This window comes from Pan troglodytes, chromosome 6 (assembly GCF_028858775.2).
Source record: "Pan troglodytes isolate AG18354 chromosome 6, NHGRI_mPanTro3-v2.0_pri, whole genome shotgun sequence".
In the NCBI taxonomy this organism is placed as follows: Eukaryota; Metazoa; Chordata; class Mammalia; order Primates; family Hominidae; genus Pan; species Pan troglodytes.
Window position 1 is genome coordinate 80,175,470 of NC_072404.2, and position 22,850 is coordinate 80,198,319.

Sequence of the window (22,850 nt, forward strand, 5' to 3'; positions counted from 1 at the left end):
CAGTTTCCTGCCAAAAATTTTAAGCTTGCTTTTTAATTTTCTTAAGCACAGTAAACATAGATGTTTTCCAATAAGTCTGATAGTTCCAGTATCTGGAAGTCCTGTGCCTCTCTTTTGTTGTCTGTTATTTTCACGCAAGTCTAACTTTTGGCCTCTTGATTCCTAATGCTTTTGATTGTCTTTGATTAGGTGTTAGAGATGTTAGCTACTGTGTTTGAAAAAGTTATGTATAGCCTGGGCAACATAGTGAAATACTGTCTCTTAAAAAAAATACAAAAAGAAATTAGCCAGGTGCATGGCACAGACCTGTAGTCCTAGCTACTTGGAAGGCTAATGCACTGGAGCCTGGGAGGTTGACGGTGCATTGAGCTATGATCACACCACTGCACTCCAGCCTAGGGGACAGAGTGAGACCCTGTCTCAAAAAAAAAAAAAAAAAAAAAAAAAGAGAGAGAGAGAGGGAAAGCAAGAGTTATTTGTCAAGTTAATTTGTAACCAAGGACGGTGTTATCTGCCTCTAGTGAGAATTTTTGTTTACTTCTGCCAAGAGCACAGGAGTGCTCACAGCCTCTGATTCCCTTAATGGAAATGCAAGGTATGAGATTTTCTGGGCTTCCCAGAGGAAATGAAGTGAGCTTGCAGTTTGGGAGAGAGGCCAGGTTGACTTCCAGGTTGCTCTTTTTTTTTTCTTTTTTTTTTTTTTGAGTCAGGGTGTTGGTTTGTCGCCCCGGCTGGAGTACAGGGGTGTGATCTTGGGCTACTGCAACCTCCACCTCCTGGGTTCAAGCAATTCTCATGCCTCAGCCTCTTGCATAGCTGGGACTACAGGAGCATGCCACCACACTTGTCTAATTTTTGTATTTTTAGTAGAGACGGGGTTTGGCCATGTTGGCCAGGCTGGTCTTGAACTCCTGGCCTCAAACAATCCACCCACCTTGGCCTCCCACAGTGCTAGGATTACAGGCGTGAGCCGCTGTGCCTGGCATATAGCACTTGTTATATGCCAGGAAGGCACTTTACAAATTCTGATACTTTTAGTTCTCCTAAGAACCTTATACAGTAGGTACCGTGCCCGGCTGTGACTCTTTTTTTTTTTTGAGATGGAGTCTCACTCTGTTGCCCAGGCTGGAGTGCAGTGGTGTAATCTTGGCTCATTACAGTCTCTGCCTCCCAGGTTCAAGTAATTCTCCTGTCTCAGCCCTCCTCGTAGCTAGGACTACAGGCCTGTGCCACCACGCCCGGTTAATTTCTTGTATGTTTAGTAGAGACGGGGTTTCACCATGTTGTCCAGGCTGGTCTCAAACTCCTGACCTTAGGTGATCCATCCGCCTCGGCCTCCGAAAGTGCTGGGATTACAGGAGTGAGCCACTGTGCCCGGCCCACCAGGTTACTCTTAAGGGCAGACCTTTTGTATTTTAGCCAAAAATGAAGGGTGGTTTACCAGGTTGCCCATTATTAGTGGGCACTGAAACCCAACTCTCGGCTTTCTGGCCTTTTGAGGTGGCTAGAAGTGCAACCCAGCCTCTCAGTCCCGCTTTGTGGACTGGAGCACACCTCAAGGTAGAAGGAGACCCAGTTGCTGGGCATCTGTCTCCCTTTTCCAGTCTCGGCCAGAGTTCAACCTAATAATTTTCATTTTGTTCATCTACAGTGGTTTTATTAAGATCAAAAAATTTTATCCAGGCTGGTGTGGTGGCTCATGCCTGTAATCCTAGCACTTTGGGAGGCCAAGGTGGGCGGATTGCCTGAGCTCAGAAGTCTGAGACCACCCTGGGCAACATAGCAAGACTTCATCTCTTAAAAAAAAAAATGCAAAAATTATCTGAGCGTAGTGGTATGTGCCTGTAGTCCCGGCTACTTTGGGGGCTCAGGTGGGAGGATTGCTTGAGCCCAGGAGGTTGAGACTACAGTAGCCTATGTTCGTACCACCTCCCTCCAGCCTGGGGGACAAAGCAAGACCTTGTCTCTTTAAAAAAAAAAAATTATCCAGCTTTTTTAGTTTTTTTAGGCTATAGAGTTGGTCCAAATTACATCATCTGACAGTCTCAGAGGCAGAAGTCATTATTATCCTTTATGATAAATTCCTAAGAGTAGAATTTCTAGGTCTAAGACATGTTTATTTTTAAGACTTACAAGACAGACTGCCAAATTACTTTCCAGAAAAGTTGTTTTTCATATTGAATCCTTGTTCTTTTTCTTCCCTTCTCCTAAGTATCTGTTGGTGTCTCAAAGTTCTGTTCATTCTTCTACAGTAATTTAAAACCTGTAACACAATTTTAATTTTAGTTGCAAGTCAGATGTAAGAAAGGGTGACTTTATTTTTCCAAATAAGAATTCAACTTGCTCTCCAGCCCTCGTGTTCACTGATGATGGAAAAGAAAACTAATCTTTTTGTTTCAAGGTAACTCAGTTTCTTCCCATTGAAAACTCCATCTCTTTCAGGACAATTGCTCCATTAAATCGAGATTTCGACAGGCTGTTATTTGTTAAGGGTCGCTCTTCCCCCTTGAAAGTTCTCCCTCTCCCAGCTTTCCTCTTAAATAGTGCCTGGAAGCAAGGGGAGCTGGTGCTGCCTTGGGGCAACGAGAGAGGTGTCTGGGCTGCGCCTGTCTTCTGGGACCTTTCTGGCTTCTGTTGACACCTCCCAATCTTGAGTTTTGTCCCTTCTGTATTCATAGCCGATGCCCTTGGCCCTGCTTCTGAACTTCAGGCAAGATATCCACCTAGTGGGTACCCTCCTGTCCCCTGACTCCCTTTGTGAACCAACCTGTCTAGTTCTTTGCTTCCTGATATGGTTTGGTTCTGTCCCCACCCAAATCTCATCTTGAATTGTACCTCCTGTGTGTCGTGGGAGGGACCCAGTGGGAGGTAGTTGAATCCTGGGGACGGGTTTTTCCCGTGCTGTTCTCATGATAGTGGATAAATCTCGTGAGATCTGATGGGTTTATGAAGGGCAGTTTCCCTGCACACTCTCTGTTGCCTGCCACCATGTAAGACGTGACTTTGTTCCTCCTTTGCCTTTCGCCATGATGGTGAGGCCTCCCAAGCCATGTGGACTGTGAGTCCATTAAACCTCTTTCCTTTATAAATTACCCAGTCTTGGGGTATATCTGTATTAGCAGTGTGAGAACTGACTAATACACCTCCCCTTCGCCTGGGGTACTCAGGAACTTCAGGATTTCCTACAGGCCAGGAGCTGGCTGTGGGCATTTAGAGCATTATTTTAGGTCCTCTCTCTGCCTAAACATCACTCCACCATTCCTGCCCCATTGCCCATAGCACGCTGCAAGACAGTTGCCTCCCACCAGAGTGCTAGGCAGGAAGCAAAACATCCATCTCTTTGCCTTCCCATCCTCAAACCCATTTGCAGATTTCTCTACCCACTCCCTGAATTTCAACGTGAGCAGTAGGGTGAGGCTGAAACTCCCCCAGGAGAGACCTTCTCTTATGTCTGTCTCTTCTGTCTCCAGACTTATTCCCCAGCCCAGGGAGAATTAGCTTCTGTGTGTGTCTGTTTTGCATTGCTCTAAAAGAATATCTGAGGCTGGATAATTTATAAAGAAAAGAGGGTTATTTGGCTTACGGTTCTGCAGGTTGTACAAGAAGCATGGCGCCAACATCTGCTTGGCTTCTGGTGAAGGCTTCAGAGATCTTCAATCATAGTGGAAGGGGAAGGGGGAGCCAGCATTACGTGGTGAGAGAGGGAGCAAGAGAGACAAGGGAGGTCCTAGAGTCTTCGTTAACAACCAGATCTTGCTGAACTCATTACCACAGGGAAGGCACCAAACCATTCATGAGGGGTCTGCCCTCATGACCCAAACAGATCCCGTCAGGCCCCACCCACAACTCTGGTGATCACATTTCATCATGAGATTTGGAAGGGACAGACATCCAAATTATATCAGCCTTTTGGGGCACTGGAACTTTCCCATATGTCAGTACTTCTCAACCCTGATTGTGCTTTAGAATCAAATATGGATGTCGACCAATCAAACCAGTGTCTGGGAGTGTGCCTGAACAGAGGTCATTTTTCAAGATTCCCCAGGTGATCCTAAAGTGAGCCAGCAGTGAGCCCAGCAGCTTTGTCTTACTGAACTCATTACCATGGGGAGAACGCCAAACCATTCATGAGGGGTCCGCCCTCATGACCCAAACACGTCCCATCAGGCCCCACCTATAACACTGGTGATCACATTTCAACATGAGATTTGGAAGGGACAAACATCCAAATTATATCAGCCTTTTTTGGCATTGGAACTATCCCATATGTCAGTGATTCTCAACCCTGGTTGTGCTTTAGAATCAAATATGGATGTAGACCCATCATCAAACCAGTGTCTGGGAGTGCACCTCAACACAGGTAAGTTTTCAAGATTCCCTCGTTGATCCTAAGGTGAGCCAGCAGTGAGCCCCACGGCTTTGTCACAACCACCATCCTCTGGCTTCACCGGTCTGCTGTCCTTAATATCTAAAGGGAGGCTTTTGGAATTTAGCAAATGCTTTCTGTCTCTGATGCACGGCTCGTGCGCTTGAAATCCGGGCGTAGGGACTATTGCTTCAGCAGTTAACGTCAGGAATCTATTTTATAGTCACAACAGAAAATTAACATCTCCTTTGCTTTTCTTTCTATCTCAGCTCTGACAGTCTTCCCCTAGATCAAGGCTAATGACTGCCTCTGGATGAGATGGCAAATCCAGCATAGAAAAAGCCCATTCATATGTTTCAAAATAAATTATTATACTCTTTTATTTGACTACTTTCTTACAACTATTTTGCTGCTACTGTAGCCCTTAAATACGCAAGGCCATCAGAAAGCTGTCTTCTTACCTGAATCTCATTTGGTTCCGAGAACAATTGCTGTCACCTGACTGTCCTTGGGTAAACATCATAGGCCAATGCTGAGAAGTGTTTTAAAAATCAGATTTGTGGAGCTTATTGTATTTGCTGAAGTGGTGTTAAGGAGACTTGGTTAAGGAGACCAAGTCACTCAGTAGAGAAATTTCTCTTGGGTCTTAGTGGTCAAGTAACTATCTTTCTCTTATTAAAAATCTTTTAGACACTGCAGATCCAGCCAACGGTTCTGTCTACAGTGGGGATGAAAGAGCTTGGAGCTGAGTTTGTGGCCCACTGTTATTAAATATGTAATATGTCAGAGCCTGCATTTTGTCTGCTAAACTCACCCTCAGCATCATCTTTTTTTTTTTTTTTTTTTTTGAGACAGAGTCTTACTTCATCACCCAGGGTAGAGTGCAGTGGCGCTCTGCTCTCGGCTCACTGCAGCCTCTGCCTCCTGGGCTCAAGTGATTCTCCTACCTCAGCCTCCCGAGTATCTGGGACTACAAGCTCGAGCCACCACACCCAGCTATATATATATATTTTTTTTTTTTTTTTTTTTTAGAGACAGGGTTTCACCATGTTGGCCAGGCTGAACTCCTGACCTCAGGTGATCCACCCACCTTGGCCTCCCAAAGTGCTGGGATTACAGGCATAAGCCACTGCGCCTGGCTGCCTTGACATAATCTTATTTTGTTCTTTGTCATCTAATTCCCAATTATTTATTTTTATTTTTAACCTTTTTAAAGTGATGGGTTCTTTCTCTGTGGTCCAGGCTGTAGACTCCTGGGCTCAAGTGATCCTCCCTCCTCAGCCTCCAGAGTAGCTGGGATTACAGGTGCACACCACCACACCCAGCTAATTTTTTTTCTTTTTTTTTTTTTTTTTTTTTTTTTTTTGGTAGAGATAAGGTCTCTCTATATTGCCTCACTGGTCTCAAACTCCTGGCCTGAAGCAGTCCTTCTACCTCAGCCTCCCAAAGCTCTAGGGTTACAGGCGTAAACCACCACATCTGGTATTAATTTCTTTTCATTTTGTTTTATCCCATAGTGCCTGCATTGATATAGGATGTCCTAAAACATTCTCAGAAAACTTCTCCACGATGCAAAAATCTCAATACTCTTTCTTTCTTTTCGGAACCCTGTTAGTGTTGCTAGCCTGATGCCGTTCTCGAATGTACATCCTAAAGCTTTTATCAAAGTTGTTCTTGCATCAGCCCTGGAAGTTGAAGAGGGATTATTGCCCTCCTTTTACAGATGAAGAGGAGGCTGATCCATCTTTCAAGACTTTCTCTTCACATGAGTCCCCATTCATTCTTTCAAAGTTACCTTCCTAGCTGGGTGCAGTGGCTCATGCCTGTGATCTAGCAATTTGAGAGGCTGAGGTAGGTGGATCACCTGAGGTCAGGAGTTCGAGACCAGCCTGGCCAACATGATGAAACCCTGTCTCTAATAAAAAATAAAATTAGCCAGGCCTGGTGGCGTGTGCCTGTAATCCCAGATACTCGGGAGGCTGAGGCAGGAGAATCGCTTGAACCCGGGAAATGAAAGTTGCAGTGAACCGAGATCGCACCACTGCACTCCAGCCTGGGTGACAGAATGAAACTCTTAAATGCCTGGGTGCAGTGGCTCACATCTGTAATCCCAGCACTTTGGGAGGCCAAAGCAGGCGGATCACTTGAGGTCAGGAGATCGAGACCATCCTGGCTAACATGGTGAAACCCCATCTCTACTAAAAATAACAAAAATTAGCCGAGCGTGGTGGCGGGTGCCTGTAATGTCAGCCACTCAGGAGGCTGAGGCAGGAGAATGGTTTGAACCCAGGAGGCAGAGATTGCAGTGAGCTGAGATCACGCCACTGCACTCCAGCCTGGGCCACAGAGCGAGACTCTGTCTCAAAAACAAAACAAAACAAAAACACAATCACCTTTCTGCCAGTCTCTCCCAGTCCAGAGACTGTACTCTCCTCCACGGCTTCATCTTCTAGCACAGAGGTTGGTGAAATTTTTCTCTGATTGGCTGGATAGTAAATCCAGGCAAAATCAAGGATATTATGTGGGTACTTATAAACAAAGTGCAAAACCTGATTTCTACAAATATTTTATTGACAAAATCCAAAATGTAACATTAATGAGTCTAGGTTTTTTTTTTTGGTAATCTGGGTCTACTAATGAGAACATTTGAATTTTCGTGTGTACAGGTGACATGCTGCTTTGTTTAGGTTCAAAGTTAGTGTTCCCATCATCATCATCAAATCAGTTATAAGTGTTCATCTGTTAAAAAAAATCCTTAATTCTCTGGCCAGACAAAAACAGGCAGTGTAGTTTGCTGATGATGCCTGTTCTAGACCTTTCTCTTTTTCTTTTCCCCAAATGTTCACTCAACCATGTCTCATCTCACAAGATAGCTAACCAGACACTTTAAAATATATATACACAGTATATATAAAGTGTCGATGGCTGACAACAGCTTAATGTGTCAACACTTCTTAAGAAGCATAGTGCATTTACAAAAACACTCTTCCAAGGCTTATTTGCAAATCAGTTTCTCAAAGCTTCAAGGAAATATGATTACCAAAAAGTAAAAGTATTATCCCGAGAAAATTGCTTATAGGGAATATCTTACTAGGGAGTTTCGATGTGGATCTTTGTTTTAATAAAACAAGCCCAGACAGAAATCAGTCAGCCAAGGAAATGAGTTTTGAGACTGGCAACTTCCATCCCCACTGGCGTTTTTTTCTGCATCTGTGAAAATTCACACCCCACAGAGATGAGCGCTTCCTTTATCCTACAAAAGGAAATGCTCTTAATTCCTTGACAGTTCACTTTCCAATCTGAAGGAAGTTGTTGTTTCAGCATGAATTATCTTTTCAGCAACAAAGGTGAAAGTGCTACTTCCACTTAAAGGCAAAGCACTGGCCTTTGGGTCCTATTTTCTTGTGAGATTATTTGTGAGCTGGATGCAGTGTTTGATTGTTTTAAAAGGCAGCCGACTTGTCCTTTTGGTATTTATATGTATAGCAGAGGCAATTGGAACTCTGGGCATTAAATTACCGTAATGTGCCAGTTGAGAATTCTATTCAAGCCAGCCAACTCCTTCCTCAAAATTATATTTTTAGTGTTTAGCAGCTGCAAGTTCCCAGAAATCTTCAAAGTGGGATCACTTATTTCACCCAGTGCAAGAGCTCTTAGCTGCTGCCAGTGTGAGATGATCTGGTCTGGGAGGCAGTTGGGTACCTGGGAGGGAAGAGAGATCAGAGGCCCCCTGGGTTGCCCTTACTTCTGCACTTATTTGCATATGTTTCCCCTTGGTCAGGTTACTGAACCTCTGAGCCTTAGTTGGAAAATGGGGCTAATAATATTTACCAAATGGAGCTGCTTTGAGGATTCAAAATAATTATGAATCAACCAGGCGCAGTGGCTCACAGCTTTAATCCCAGCATTCTGAGAGGCCATGGTGTAAGGATCGCTTGAGGCCAGGAGTCGGAGACCAGCCTGGGCAACAGAGTGGGACCTTGTTTCTACCAAAAGGAAACAATTCGCAGGGCATGGTGGTGCGTGCCTATAGTCCCAGCTATTTGAGAAGCTGAGGTGGGAGGATTGCTTGAGCCGGGAGATCGAGGCTGCAGTGAGCCGAGATTGCACTACTGCACTCCAGCTTGGAGTGCAGGTTCTTTTTTCTGTCTTATGTATTAAAAAGAAACACATTTTCAACATTAAAAAAAAAAAAAAAATCAGCCAGGCGCGGTAGCTCACACCTGTAATCCCAGCACTTTGAGAGGCTGCGGCGGGCAAATCGCGAGGTCAGGAGTTCGAGACCAGCCTGGCCAAGATGGTGAAACCTCATCTCTACAAAAATACAAAAAAGTAGCTGGGTGTAGTGGTAGGCACCTGTAATCCCAGCTACTCGGGAGGCTGAGGCAGGAGAATCGCTTGAATCTGGGAGGCGGAGGTTGCAGTGAGCCAAGATCATGCCACTGCGGTCCAGCCCAGGGGACAGAGTGAGACTCCATCTCAAAAAAAAAAAAAAAAAAGAATCACAAGTTGTCCTAAGGTAGCACCAGATGCATTGAGATGCCCAGTAAAGGGTGCTGTCGGTCTCAGTGATGTGCTCCTGTCTCATTCTCCTCCTCCTTCCCTGCCTGGTCTTTTGGCCACCGTGGCTTACCGTTATCCCCGTTATCCCCATTTGCCTGGGGAGTAACAAGCAACTCCCCATGAGAACACAGGCTTTGATCAATAGGGGATTGATCACTTGTCACAAGGAAGGAGAGCATGGGAGTATCCTCCAAAGCAGTGTCTCCCGTGGGAAAGTGACAGGAGGGTTTTATGGAATGATGGAGAGGGGAGAGGGTGTGTCATCACATGCAGAGGAGGGGTCCCAGTGGCGCAGGCACAGGGAGCCATCATGCCTTCGTGCCAGCACCCAGGTTGCTTGTGATGGTAACGGAGCTGTAGCTCTCTTTAGCACCGTCATGAGAAAGTTCACTTGAGTTCATCTATAAATCGCTGGGGGAGGTCTGTCAGGAGGCGGTGTTAACCAACTAGGTGACCATATAGGGTTTAGGAAGAAACAGGCTTTCAGGGCAGGAGCCTGTAAAACAGGCTGATTGCTCAAATTGAGTACATTCCTATAATCCCTGGAGACCCTGCCTGTTTGCTTACAATACTGGTGCCTGTGCCAGTGGGTATAGATTGGATGTGTGATACAACTAAAGAAGGGCAACATCCACATTGGACTTTTATTCTAGTGTATTAGGAGATGGTGTAAAAGAATTCACCGTTGCTGATATTATAACAAAATGCACTGAAATGAGTGAATTTGTTTCTGTTTTTGTTTTTTGAGACAGAGTCTCTCGCTCTGTCAGCCAGGCTGGAGTGCAGTGGCATGATCTCGGCTCACTGCAACCTCCACCTCCCAGGTTCAAGCGATTCTCCTGCCTCAGCCTCCCGAGTAGCTGGGACCACAGGCACGCACCACCATGCCTGGCTAATTTTTGTATTTTTAGCAGACACAGGGTTTTGCCATGTTGCCCAAGCTGGTCTCGAACTCTGACCTCAGGTGATCCGCCCACCTCGGCCTCCCAAAGTGCTGGGATTACAAGCATGAGCCACTGCACCCAGCCTGAAATGAGTGAATTTGCATTAACCAACCTACTGATTGCCAAAGAAGTTGGCGGTACTACCAAAACACTCAGTACTGATTATACCTTGAGGGTTGGATTTGCAGACATTCATACCAGGACAACTCCAGGGGTGAGGATGAGTGTTTTGCACATGGGACCTTGGAATGAGAAAGTGCTTAGCAAACAGCTGAAGCAGAACTAAGACCAAAGAAAACGGCAGCCTGTTTGAGTCTGAGGTCAGAGAAAAGCAGCAAGTCCCAGCAGGCCAGTGGGAATCAGGAAATAGAAAATAGAGTCAGCCCCTGATCCCTGGGTCAGGAACCATCATCATGATAGAATTTGGAGATATGGCTGCCAGAGAACAGAGACCAACGGGTGGCTGGGGTCTAAGAGAATGTCAAGAGATGACAGGTGTCAGGGAAAAGCAAGGGTAAGACATGACACCACCAGGACTTGTACCCAACAGGTGACTGAGACAGCGAGCCACATGGTGACAAGCAGGCATCCAAGCGGGAGAATGTCACCAAACAGGGGAATGAGGGGTGGGTGGAAGACACTGGTCCAAAGGGGCTGCCTTCTGGTGCATTCTGGAGATAGACACTCCCCTAATTTACAGGCTATGGATCAGCAGATTTTGTTTTGTTTTTTGTCTTTTTTTTTTTGAGATGGGGTCTCGCTCTGTCACCCAGGCTGGAGTGCAGTGGTGCGATCATAGCACACTACAGCCTCCAACTCCCAGGCTCAAGTGATTCTCGAGCCTCAGCCTCCCAAGTAACTGGGAATACAGGTGTGCACCACCATGCCTGGTTATTTTTTTAAAAAATTATTTTTGGTAGAAACACATAGTCTCACTATGCTGCCCGGTCTGTTCTCAAACTCCTGGACTCAAGCAATCCTCTAGCCTTGGCCTCCCAAGTGCTAGGATTACAGGTGTGCACCACTGCATCTGGTTCACAGTCTCTGGTTTCTAGCTCCTTCTTTTCTCTCCACCACTGGAGCCTGCTCTTCCCATACCTACAGCCTCACTCATTGATGTACAACACAGGGACACAAGCCTTCAACCAGAAATCCTTATTATTACATTGTAATATATAATGAAATAGTTCTACAACTCACCATCATGTAGAATCAGTGGGAGCCCTGAGCTTGTTCCTGCAACTAGAGGGTCCCATCTGGGGGTGATGGGAGACGGTGACAGATCATCAGGCATTAGATTCTCATAAGCAGCTCTCAGCCTAGATCCCCTGAATGCATAGTTCACAACAGGGTGTGCACACCTATGAGAATCTAATGCCGCTGCTGCTCTGACAGGAGGCAGAGCTCAGGTGGTAATGCGAGTGACGGGAAACCTCATCTGTCAGTACAGATGAAGCTTTACTCACTTGCCTGCCACTCACCTCCTGATGGGCAACTTGGTTCCTAACAGGCCATCAACTGGTGCTGGTCCATGGCCTGGGGGTTGAGGACCCCTGGTATAGAGTAGCCAGGCGAAAGGATCTATAGGGTTGATGGCTGGAAAGGAATTAAGAGAGGCAGAGATGCGAAGGAAGAACTTGTACTTAATTCAGAAGGGAATAGTGAGCCACTGAAGACTTTAGAGGAGGGGAAGCATCTAGAATGAAGATGAGTCCTTTTTCACCTATGAAAAGAAAACACAATGAGCTCGAGAAAGCTGTATATGTCTTGGTGCAAATATCGGGCTGCCACCCTCTTCTCACTGTCTATTCCTTTTCTGTCATTCAGTTGGAACTGTTGTGTGTGTTGCATATATTTCTGTAACAGCACCAATAAGTGATTATTTTTAATTTCTGTTCTTCTCTTCTGTAATGGAGCTATTAGGCTTTGGCAGATCCCTTAATATGATTATCATTTTTGAATGATTTTGAATTGAAGTGTTTGCACTCATGGTCATAATCGCAGTTGACTTTGAAGGATGAGGCTGGAGACTCACGTTCTCTGATCTCTTGAGCCTGCAAGTGGTATCAACTGCAGCTTCCACAGCTGGGTAGGTGGTGGGGACACCTTGGAAGGGAAGCGGCAGCCGTGCTTTGCTCCTGATTGTCAGGATGAAGTGGCTGGCCTGCCACTCACGAGGCAGGTGCCAGATGGGATGGGTGGTAGCTTCCTGTTGGAGGACTGCCCCTCCCCAGTCAGAGGACAAGGACAGCTCCTCGTTTATCAGTCCAGGCAGGTAGCTCCAGAATACAAAGCAGGTGCCCACTGAGCTCACCAGCAATGCTGACTGGCCTGTCCGTGGGCAGATATGTCTTTTTTTTTTCTTTTTAAATTTGTTTTGAGACAGGGTCTCACTCTGTCACCCAGGCTGGAGTACAGTGGTGCAATTGCAGCCTCAACCTCCCAGGTTCAAGTGATCCTCCCAACTTAGGCTCCCAAGTAGCTGGGACTATAGGCACATGCCGCCACACCTGACCAATTTTTTATTTTTCATAGAGACAGGGTCTCGCTATGTTGCACAGGCTGGCCTCAAACTCCTAAGCTCAAGCAGTCCTCCCACCTTGACCTCTTTAAAGTGCTGGGATTACAGGTGTGAGCCACCATACTTGGCTAATTTTTTTATTTTGTGTAGTGATAGAGATTTTTGTACTTTTTGCTTTGTTGCCTGAGCTGGTCTCAAACTCCTGAGCTCAAGCGATCCTCATGTCTCGGCCTTCCAAAGTATGAGGATTACAGGCATGAGCCACCCTGCCAGGATGATATGTCCTTTCATTATTTAATGTCCTCCACAATGATCCAGTTAGACATTAGCCACGTGGCAGGGGTCTTGCCAGCTCCCAGCACTATAGGGAAGGCTTGGTGTTTGCAGAACAGCGGCTTTCTGCTTCTGCTTCCAGGGAGGGTCACCTGCTGGGGCCAGTTCCAGCCTCTCCTTTCCAGCCTCTGTCAGGCTCTGTAAGCAGATTTTGATCGTGACGGGCAGTTTTCTTTCTTTTTTTTTCTTTTCTTTTTCTTTTTTTTTTTTTTTTTTTGAGATGGAGTCTCACTCTGTCACCCAGGCTGGAGTGCAGTGTGGCATGATCTCTGCTCACTACCACCTCCTCCTCCCAGGTTCAAGTGATTTTCCTGCCTCAGCCTCCCAAGTAGCTGGGATTACAGGCGCCTACTACCACGCCCGGCTCATTTTTGTATTTTCAGTAGAGATGGGGTTTCACATGTTGGCCAGGCTGGCCTCAAATTCCTGACCTCAAGTGATCTGCCCACCTCAGCCTCCCAAAGTGCTGGGATTACAGGTGTGAGCCACTGCACCCAGCCAGTTAGGACAATTTTCCTGTGACACCAACGGTGACCATCGTCACACATTCATTCCACATCCCCGCTGCACTGGGCTTACCTCCTGCCCCTTCATCTGTGGGTTCTGATGAGGCCCGCCTGGGACACAGGTGGAGGTCTGGTTTCCCACAGCCTCCTGGGCACCTCTGGGCTGCTGACCTGCCCTGGCCTGGTTTGAAGGAAGACATACCAAATGGAGACCTCACCGCTTTGTTGTGAGAAATCCCAGGACTCATAGAGAACCCTGTCATGTGTGCTGAGCAGAGCTGTTTCCAGCAGAGAGGGGACTCCGGGCAAGTCATGCTACCAAGCCTTCTCTCATTACCACACACAGCCGCAGACACCATCCAGATAAAACCCAGTTACATTAAAGTATCAGGCTGGGCCGGGCACGGTGGCTCATGCCTGTAATCCCAGCACTTTGAGAGGCTGAAGCAGGTGAATAACTTGAGATCAGGAGTTCGAGACCAGCCTGGCCAACATGGTGCAACCCTGTCTCTACTAAACATACAAAAATTAGCCGGGCATGGTGGTGGGTGCCTGTAATCGCAGCTACTTGGGATGCTGAGGCAGGAGAATCGCTTGAACCCAGGAGGCGGAGACTGCAGTGAGCTGAGATGGCGCCGCTGCACCCTAGCCTAAGCAACAGGGTGAGACTCTGCAAAAAAAAAAAAAAAAGTCAGGCTCCTGATGGGGAAAGATGTTGCCCAAAGGGTAGCTGAGAGGGATCTGAAGAAGAGGGAGCCTGTCTACTCCCCTCCTCAGTGAAGGTGATGTGATGAGCTTCTGATCCCTCTGTCTCCTCCCCTCTTTCCTCTCTCCTTTCCTCTCCCCTTCTCTCCTCTCCTCTCCTTCCTCTCTCTAGCACTTCATCCTGCTCTCCCTTCTCCATCTTTCATCCCTCCCTCCCACCCCTAGTTAGGGCACACTCCCCTGATACCCAGTTGGTCCCTGAGGCATCATGGTGCTCTTCCCTACCAGGAGTCCTCCCCAGATCTGTTCTGCACATTCATTCACTCAGCAGTATTTGGTGAGTGCTCTAGCTGCTGGAAATACCGCGAGAAATGACAGGCATAACTTCTGTGCTCTCAGGGAGATACCTGAACATCTGGTGGGGTAGAAGGCTCCACAGCCACAGCATGGTCCCACAGGTACAAACACAAATCTCTGAGTCCCATCTCTGGACCTAGTCCATAGTTCTGGACCAGCCCCAAGACGCTGCATTTTTTTTTCTCTTCTCTTTTCTTTTTTTTTTTTTGAAACAGAGTCTCGCTCTTTCCCCCAGGTTGGAGTGCAGTGGTGTGATCTTGGCTCACTGCAACCTCTGCCTCCTGGGTTCAAGCGATTCTCTTGCCTCAGCCTCCCGAGTAGCTAGGATTACAGGTGCGTGCTACCAGGCCTGGCTAATTTTGTGGGTTTTGTTTGTTTGTTTGTTTGTTTGTAGTAGAGACGGAGATTTTCCCATGTTGGCCAGGCTGGTCTTGAACTCCTGACCTCAAGTGATCTGCCCACCTTGGCCTCCCAAAGTGCCAGGATTACAGGCGTGAGCCACACCACACCTGGCCAGAAGCTGCATTTTCTAAGGAGTTATTGGGTTGATGCTGATGCAGTCAGCCCTTAGACTGACCTCTGGGAAACAACTTTTCTGCACACAGGGCAACGCCCAAAGCCACCGCTTTGGGAGAGTTTGTGGCCTGGGCGCTTTCTGTGATTTTAACTACCCTGTTTGCCTCTGAGAGGTTAGAAAGCAGAGTCTTAGAGCAGGGTCTTCACTACACACTCTTGTCAATGTTGGCTGTTTTCAGACTCCAAGCATAGGCTTTTGGGGAGATTTTTTGTAACTTATCAGAATTGCTTGACGTGCTCAGAAACGCCCTCTAGAAAATGGAGCTAACACCGAGGACATCTCTCTGTCCTCTGCTTCTGTGCTGATGCCAGCATACCCAGGGACCTGTGGCACTAGCATATCTCCATAACTCGGGTAGACTCTGATTCTGGCTCTTCCAGAAGGAATCTTCCCTGTAGCCTTCCTCTTCTGGCTGCGAGATAAAGCTTTTTTTTTTTTTTTTTTTTTTTTTCTGCCCTGGATCATAAGTAGGAGGGGTTAGCGTAGGTCATCATCACCATTTGGTTGCAAAGAACGGAAACTTATCTAACACTGTTTATCTGCAGAAGGACCGATTGCAAAGACACAAAGGACCCTCCTGTAACTTAGGGGCAGAGAGCAGAGCCAGGGCTCTCAGCAGATGGAAAGCCAGGATTCCTGGGTGGCCAGTCACCCCCACGCCCATGTAGTCTCCATTGTACATCTGCTTCCTCCTTCTGCTCAATCATCCGTGTGCATGGAGCCCCTCAGGAACTGCTCACACTGGCGGCCTGACCCCTGAACGTGTGTGAGCCTATTGAGTTCTAGCTCCCAGAGCTGTCTTCATTTCCAAAGCCACCCCTTCAGGAGAAACCTAATTCCAAGCTTCAGAGGAAACATAATTTGTCCTGGCTTGGGATCAGTGCTCATTTTCTGGTTTGGTTAACTGAGGCCAGGGAATGGGCTCATTCGATGCTTTTCCAGACTAAAGGTCAGGCTGCTTCTCTAAAAGGCGCTAAGAGCTGGGAGGAAATGATGGACATTAGAAGCCATGCTTTCCCCTGGCATAGTCCAGGGTGGCCCTGCTACACCAGCAGGAGCAAGGTCCCGTTTGCATAAGTGTGATTGGCATGAGATTTCTGTAAAAACACAGAAGGGCACCTCCCAGTAAGAAGGTGAAGGCGCATTACTTATTGAGCTCCTGCTCTGTGCACTGGGCCCATTGCAGGTTTTCTCTTGTTTAATCCACACAACAATACCCTGTAGAGAGTTTTTTGTTTGTTTGTTTGAGACGGAGTCTCGCTCTTTCACCCAGGCTGGAGTGCAGTGGTGTGGTCTTGGCTCACTGCAGCCTCCGCCTCTCAGGTTCAAGCGATTCTCATGCCTTATCCTCCTCAATAGCTGGGATTACGGGTGCACACCACCACGCCCAGCTAATTTTTGTATCTTTAGTAGAGACGGGGGTGTCACCATGTTGGTCAGGCTGGTCTCAAACTCCTGACCTTGTGATCTGCCCACTTCAGCCTCCCAAAGTGCTGGGGTTACAGGTGTGAGCCACTGCACCCAGCCCCTTGTAGAGATTTAACAGGAATCTAGAGTGCTCCATTGACTTATGCAATTATAGTCTTCAGTGGCAGCACCAGCGTTTAACTACACATTTCATGCTTGTGCCACCACTGAAGGTGAATGAAGAGGCTCATCCACTGCTGCCTCACCACATGGGTACCAAGTGGCTTTCCATGGAATCAGAAACCTGGATGCGAAGGTCGAAGTCAAGTTAGAAGTCATAACCAGCCGATGAGGGTCTCAGACTACAGTCCACCCTTTGGCTCCAAAGAATTCCACCTAATAGCTTCCTGGTGGCCCCAGTGGAGTTTCAATGGACCTCCTGCGTGAGGTGTCTCTTTTGCCCAGGGAAGCACCTTAACGGTGTTTCTGGCGTTTGGCAGTGGGGGCATTTGCCAGTTCCTCCATGAAGCCTTTTCTAAAGCGTGCAGTAAAGCAAAAGGGCTAAAATCAAGGGCTTTGAAGCCAGGCAGATGCTGAGTTCTATTCTGTGACTCAGGGCAGGTCACCTAATCTCCGTGTGCCTCAGTCGTTCAATGGAGATGGTTCTGCCTCCTTCAGTGGATTGTGGCAGTGCATACACGAGATGTGCATGGAAAGTGCTTTGCATCTTGTGCTTGAGACAGGAAATTGCTAAATAAATGGTTGCAATAACAATACTAATTTTTGTATTGTTCTTATATTCACTCTTAGTTGCTCGGATGACAGAGGCATGTCTTCTATTTTCCCATCTGCTACAGCACCAGCAAAATGCCTTAAACATCTTTATCTCCATGTGTACCCAATGTTTAGCTCCAAATTACAAGTGAGAACATGCGGTCTTTGGTTTTCTGTTCCTGAGTTAATTTGCTTAGGATAGTGGTCTCCAGCTGCATCCGGGATCTAGAGTACATCCAGCTGTAGCAAAGGGCATGATTTGGTAGATGCTGAGCAAATATTTACTCAATGAATTTATTATGTAAGGGTGACTATAAAGTCTGGAAACAGAGGCAAAAAGATATAATAAATTATCTATTGATACTATACTGCAATGCACAATGTAATACAATACAATACTTAATATTTATCAGTGTGATTTTTCTAATTTACAATGCATGGTCCCATGCATCATACAACATTGCAATGAACGTGGTAGAATAATGCAGCATTCCTGTCAACCACTGCACATATATGCATGTGTGGTATTGTCTCACATGATTTATCGATTGATTGATTGATTGATTGATTTTTGAGATAGAGCCTCACTCTGTTGCCCAGGCTGGAGTGCAGTGGTGCGATCTCAGCTCACTGTAACCTCTACCTCCCAGGTTCAAGCGATTCTCCTGCCTCAGCCTCCCGAGTAGCTGAGACTAAAGGCACGCACTACAATGCCTGGCTAATTTTTTTATCTTTAGTAGAGACGGGGTTTCACCATGTTGGCCAGGATGGTCTCGATCTCCTGACCTTGTGATCCCCCTGCCTCGGCCTCCCAAAGTTCTGGGATTACAGGCGTGAGTCACCGTGCCCGGCTCTAACATGATTTTTTAAGAATTTTGGATACAAGAGGTACACGTGCAGATTTGTTACATGGGTATATTGAGTGATGCTGAAGTTTGGGCATCTGTTGATCCCATCACCTAAATTGTGAACAGAGTACCCAATAGGTAGTTTTTCAACTCTCCCCTCTCCCTCCCTACCTGCTTTTGGAGTTCCGAAGTGACTATTGTTATCATCTTTATGCCTGTGTGTACCCAATGTTTAGCTCTCACTTACAAGTGAGAGCGAATGGTATTTGATTTTCTGTTCCTGCATTAATTTGTTTGTTAGCTCGGCCAGAAGATGCATTGCATTTTCAAAGGAGCCGTTGGGTTGATGCTGATGCAGTTGGTCCCTGGACTGAACTCTGGGGAACAACTTTTCCACGCTAGTCTTGAATGGCTATGTCCATGCTGCAGCAAAGGGCATGATATCGTTCCTTTTTATGGCTGCATAGTATTCCATGGTGTATATGCACCACATTTTTTTTTAATCCAGTCTACAATTGATGAGCACATGGGTTGATTTCATGATTTTGCTATTGTGAATATTGCTGCAATGAACGTAGGAATACAGGTGTCTTTTTGGTAGAACTATTTATTTCCCTTTGGGTAGATACCCATTAATGGGATTGTTTGGTTGAATGGTAGTTCTATTTTTAGTTCTTTGAGAAATTTCCAAACTGCTTTCCACAGGGTCTAAACTATTTTACACTGCCACCAACGGTGTGTAAGTGTTTTCTTTTCTCCACACCTTGCCAACATCTGGTGGGTTTTGTTTTTTTGGTTTTTTTTTTTAACTTTTTAATAATAATTGTTCTGACAGGTGGCCTCACATGGTTCTTGTCTCTAATTTTCAATAGGTCAACTTGTGCCTTTAGCCTTTCCCAGAAGAAACAACCAAGGGGATGAATTTATACAAAAATAAAATAATCCTTTGTCCCGACTTCATGGTTACTCTACACGTGCTCTCTTTGTCTCTCCTGCTGAGACCTCCTCTCTGCGGGCTGAGGTCATGCCCTTGCCATTTATGATGGATACCTTTAGGCACTAGGATGTGTTTCCTCCCTGAGTCTTCTCCCTTCTCTAAAGACCCCACCCTGGTCCACTTTCTTCCAGCATAACGTGGAAATTGGAGCCCTCGCTTGCAATCTTCCTCTCTCCAGTTTCCCATTGCACTCCTAACTTGCTCATTCTCTTTTTCCTGGGGTGGGGAGTGGTGCATCTTGCTTCTCACCTCCGAGCTTCTTTGAGACTGCACAAGGACCCCCCATCCCATCACTCAGCTGTCAACAGAGTGCAGCAGGGACCGCTTCCTATGTGTGCAGACGCCATGGGATACGGGAGACCAGCCCTTACCCCATCTATGAGGGAGTCGCATTATCCCTAGATGCTTTTGAAGCTAAAAGACAGCCTCACAGGCTGGGCATGGTGTTTCATGCCTATAATCCCAGCACTTTGGGAGGCTGAGGTGGGCAGATCACCTGAGGTCGGGAGTTCGAGACCAGCCTGACCAACGTGGAGAAACCCCAGCTGTACTAAAAATACAAAATTAGCTGTGCATGGTGGCGCATCCTGTAATCCCAGCTACTCAGGGGGTTGAGGCAGGAGAATTGCTTGAACCTGGGAGGTGGAGGTTGCGGTGAGCCAAGATTGTATCATTGCACTCCAGCCTGGGCAAGAAGAGCAAAACTCCGACTCAAAAAACAAACAAACAAAAAAAAACAGCCTTACAGAGAAACAGAGAGAGGAGGTGTGGGAATTGAGGGAAGTGACTTGATTTGCTAGGCTGGAACCAGTACATGCTAGGCTGGAACCCAGTACATACTAGGCTAGAACCAGTACATGCTAGGCTGCAACCCAGTACATGCTAGGCTGGAACCAGTACATGCCAGGCTGGAACCAGTACATGCTAGGCTGCAACCAGTACGTTCTAGGCTGGAACCAGTACATGCTAGGCTGGAACCCAGTACATGCTAGGCTGGAACCAGTACATTCTAGGCTGGAACCAGTACATGCTAGGCTGGAACCAGTACGTTCTGGGCTGGAACCAGTACATGCTAGGACGGTGCCTATGGAAGGGCTTCTGGCACTGACACCTCAATGAGCTTCCCTTCTTTCTCCCTCCCGCAGGACCCCAGCCATGATAGGCTGCTCGTTCGTGGTCAACAGGAAGTTCTTCGGTGAAATTGGTCTTCTGGATCCTGGCATGGATGTATACGGAGGAGAAAATATTGAACTGGGAATCAAGGTTTGTGACATGGTGTCCCTTCCTCTTGGTGTGTCCATGTTTGTGAGCAGAGCGTCTTGGTCATCCGTGGGGTGTATTTAAAGCTTCTTACAGCTGATGAATGACAGATTCATTTACTCCTCCTTGTTCCTGGGGGATGCATGAGCTGCACTGTCACCCCTCCTTATGTAGGGAAACCTGGGCTTTCCCCTGTCTAAAAGTTGGCTGATAGGTTTCATGCCATGGCCACCCACTCTGGGCATTAGCTGGAGAGGGTGGTTCCCACTCCCGTTCAGTTTTGGTCTCTCCTTAAATTTTTCTTAAATGATCTCCTTAAATTAATATTTTCAGGCCAGGCACAGTGGCTTATGCCTGTAATCCCAACACTTTGGGAGGCCACGGTGGTGCGATCACTTAAGACCAGGAATTCAAGACAAGCCTGGGCAACAGACCAAGACCCTGTCTCTACAAAAAATAAAAAATTAGCCAAGCGTGGTGGTGCATGTCTGTGTCCCAGCTCCTCTGGAGACTGAGGTAGGAGGATGGCTTGAGCCCAGGAGTTCGAGGCTGCAGTGAGCTATGATGGCATCACTGCACTCTAGCCTGGGCAACAGAGCAAGAGAGACCCTGTCTCTCTCACAAAGGCATTTGTGGTTTAGTTTTTACACCGCAGATTTATTTTTAACAGTTTTATTGAGATGTTATTGACATATACAGATTTTGGTGGCTCACACCTGTAATCCCAGTGACTTGGGAAGCCGAGTCAGGAGGATCACATGAGCCCAGGAATTCAAAACCAGGCTGGGCAAAGTAGGAAGACGCTGTCTCTACAAAAAATTAAAAAAAAAAAAAAATAGCTCATATATATAATCCCAGGGACTTCGGAAACCAAATCGGGGGGTCACTTGAGCCCAGGAGTTCAAAACCAGCCTGGGTGACATAACAAAACCACCATCTCCACAAAAGATAAAAAATTAGCCAGGTGTGGTTGTGTGAACCTGTAGTCCAAGCTACTCAGGAGGCTGAAGCAAGAAGATCGCTTGAGCCCAGGAGTTCAAGACTTCAGTGAGCCATGATTATGCAATTATACTCCAGCCCAGGCAACAGAGCAAGACCCTGTCTCATAAAAAAAAAAAAAAAAAAAAAAAAAAAAAAACTACATGTTTAAGGTGTACAGGTGATGTTTGGATATACATATACATTGTGAAATGAGCACCACAATCAAACTGAGTGACACATCCATTACCTCCATCTAATTACCACTGTGTGTGGAGGCTGGTGAGAAGATTTAATTTAAGATCTATCCTCTCAGCAAATTAAAAGTCTACAATACCATATCATTAACTGTGGCCACCATGCTGTACATTAGATCTCCAGAAATGATTCATTTTGCTTTGCAGTGACGTGGCAGGAAAAGTCTGAGTGTGAGGCTCTGCAGGCTTGGTGGTGATGGTGGTAACTGCTTAGCAGGCAAGACTGTGTGGCTGTCCCCAATCCCTAAAGCAAGGAGGGGACTCCTGGATCCTTCCCCAGCAGGACAGTCCTGTCCACCAATACCCCTGTACCACCAGATTGTGGGATCATGTAGATTCTCCCTTCACTCCCTATTTTTTGTTTATTTATTTATTTTATTTTATTTTATTTTATTTTATTTTATTTGAGATGAAGTCTCGCTTTGTTGCCCAGGCTGGGTGCAGTGGCATGATCTTGGCTCACCGCAACCTCCATCTCCCAGGTTCAAGCGATTCTCTGGCCTCAGCTTCTCAAGTAGCTGGGATTACAGGCATGTGCCACTGCACCTGGCTAATTTTTTATATTTTTAGTAGAGATGGGATTTCACCATGTTGGCCAGACTGGTCTTGAACTCCTGACCTTAGGTGATCTTCCCGCCTTGGCCTCCCAAAGTGCTGGGATTACAGACATGAGCTCCCATGCCTGGCCTTTATTTCATTCATTCATTCATTCATTCATTCATTTTTTTTTTGAGAAGTAGTCTCGCTCTGTCACCCAGGCTGGAGTGCAGTGGCTCGATCTCGGCTCACTGCAAGCTCCATCCACCTCCTGGGTTCACGCCATTCTCCCACCTCAGCCTCCCAAGTAGCTGGGACTACAGGCGCCTGCCACCACGCCCGGCTAATTTTGTTTTTGTCTTTTTAGTAGAAAGGGGATTTCACTGTGGTAGCCAGGATGGTCTTGATCTCCTGACCTTGTGATCTGCCCACCTCAGCCTCCCAAAGTGCTGGGATTACAGGCATGAGCCACCACACCTGGCCTATTTTATTTTTTATTTTTTTCTTTTAACTTTCATTTTAGGTTCAGGGGTTCATGTGCAGGTTTATTATATAGGTGAATTGTGTATTACCTGTATTGATAATTGACACCTCAATGAGCACAGATTGGTGCACAGATTATTACCCAGGTAATAAGCATAGTACCTGATAGGTAGTTTTGATCCTCACCCTCCTCCCACCCTCTGCCCTCAAGTAGGCCCCAGTGTCTATGGTTCCCTTCTTTGTGATGATATGTGCTCAATGTTCAGCTCCCACTTATACATGAAAACATGCAGTATTTGGTTGGATGTTCCTGCATTAATTCGATTAGGATAATGGCCTCCAGCTCCATCCGTGATCTCCTTCTTCTTACAGCTGTGCAGTATTCCATTGCGTACATGTACAACACTCTCTTTACCCGGTCTGCCATTGATGGGCAT

At 46.6% G+C, this 22,850-nt stretch overlaps 1 protein-coding gene across 1 annotated transcript in view; it reads left to right on the forward strand.

Annotated features, from left to right (window-relative positions):
• Positions 1-22,850, forward strand: part of GALNT17 (polypeptide N-acetylgalactosaminyltransferase 17) — a 581,508-nt gene that overhangs the window by 420,038 nt on the left and 138,620 nt on the right. The window contains exon 6 of the mRNA XM_016957563.4: positions 20,044-20,161. Coding sequence (XP_016813052.2) covers positions 20,044-20,161 — 118 coding nt within the window. The remainder of the gene's footprint in view (positions 1-20,043; positions 20,162-22,850) is intronic.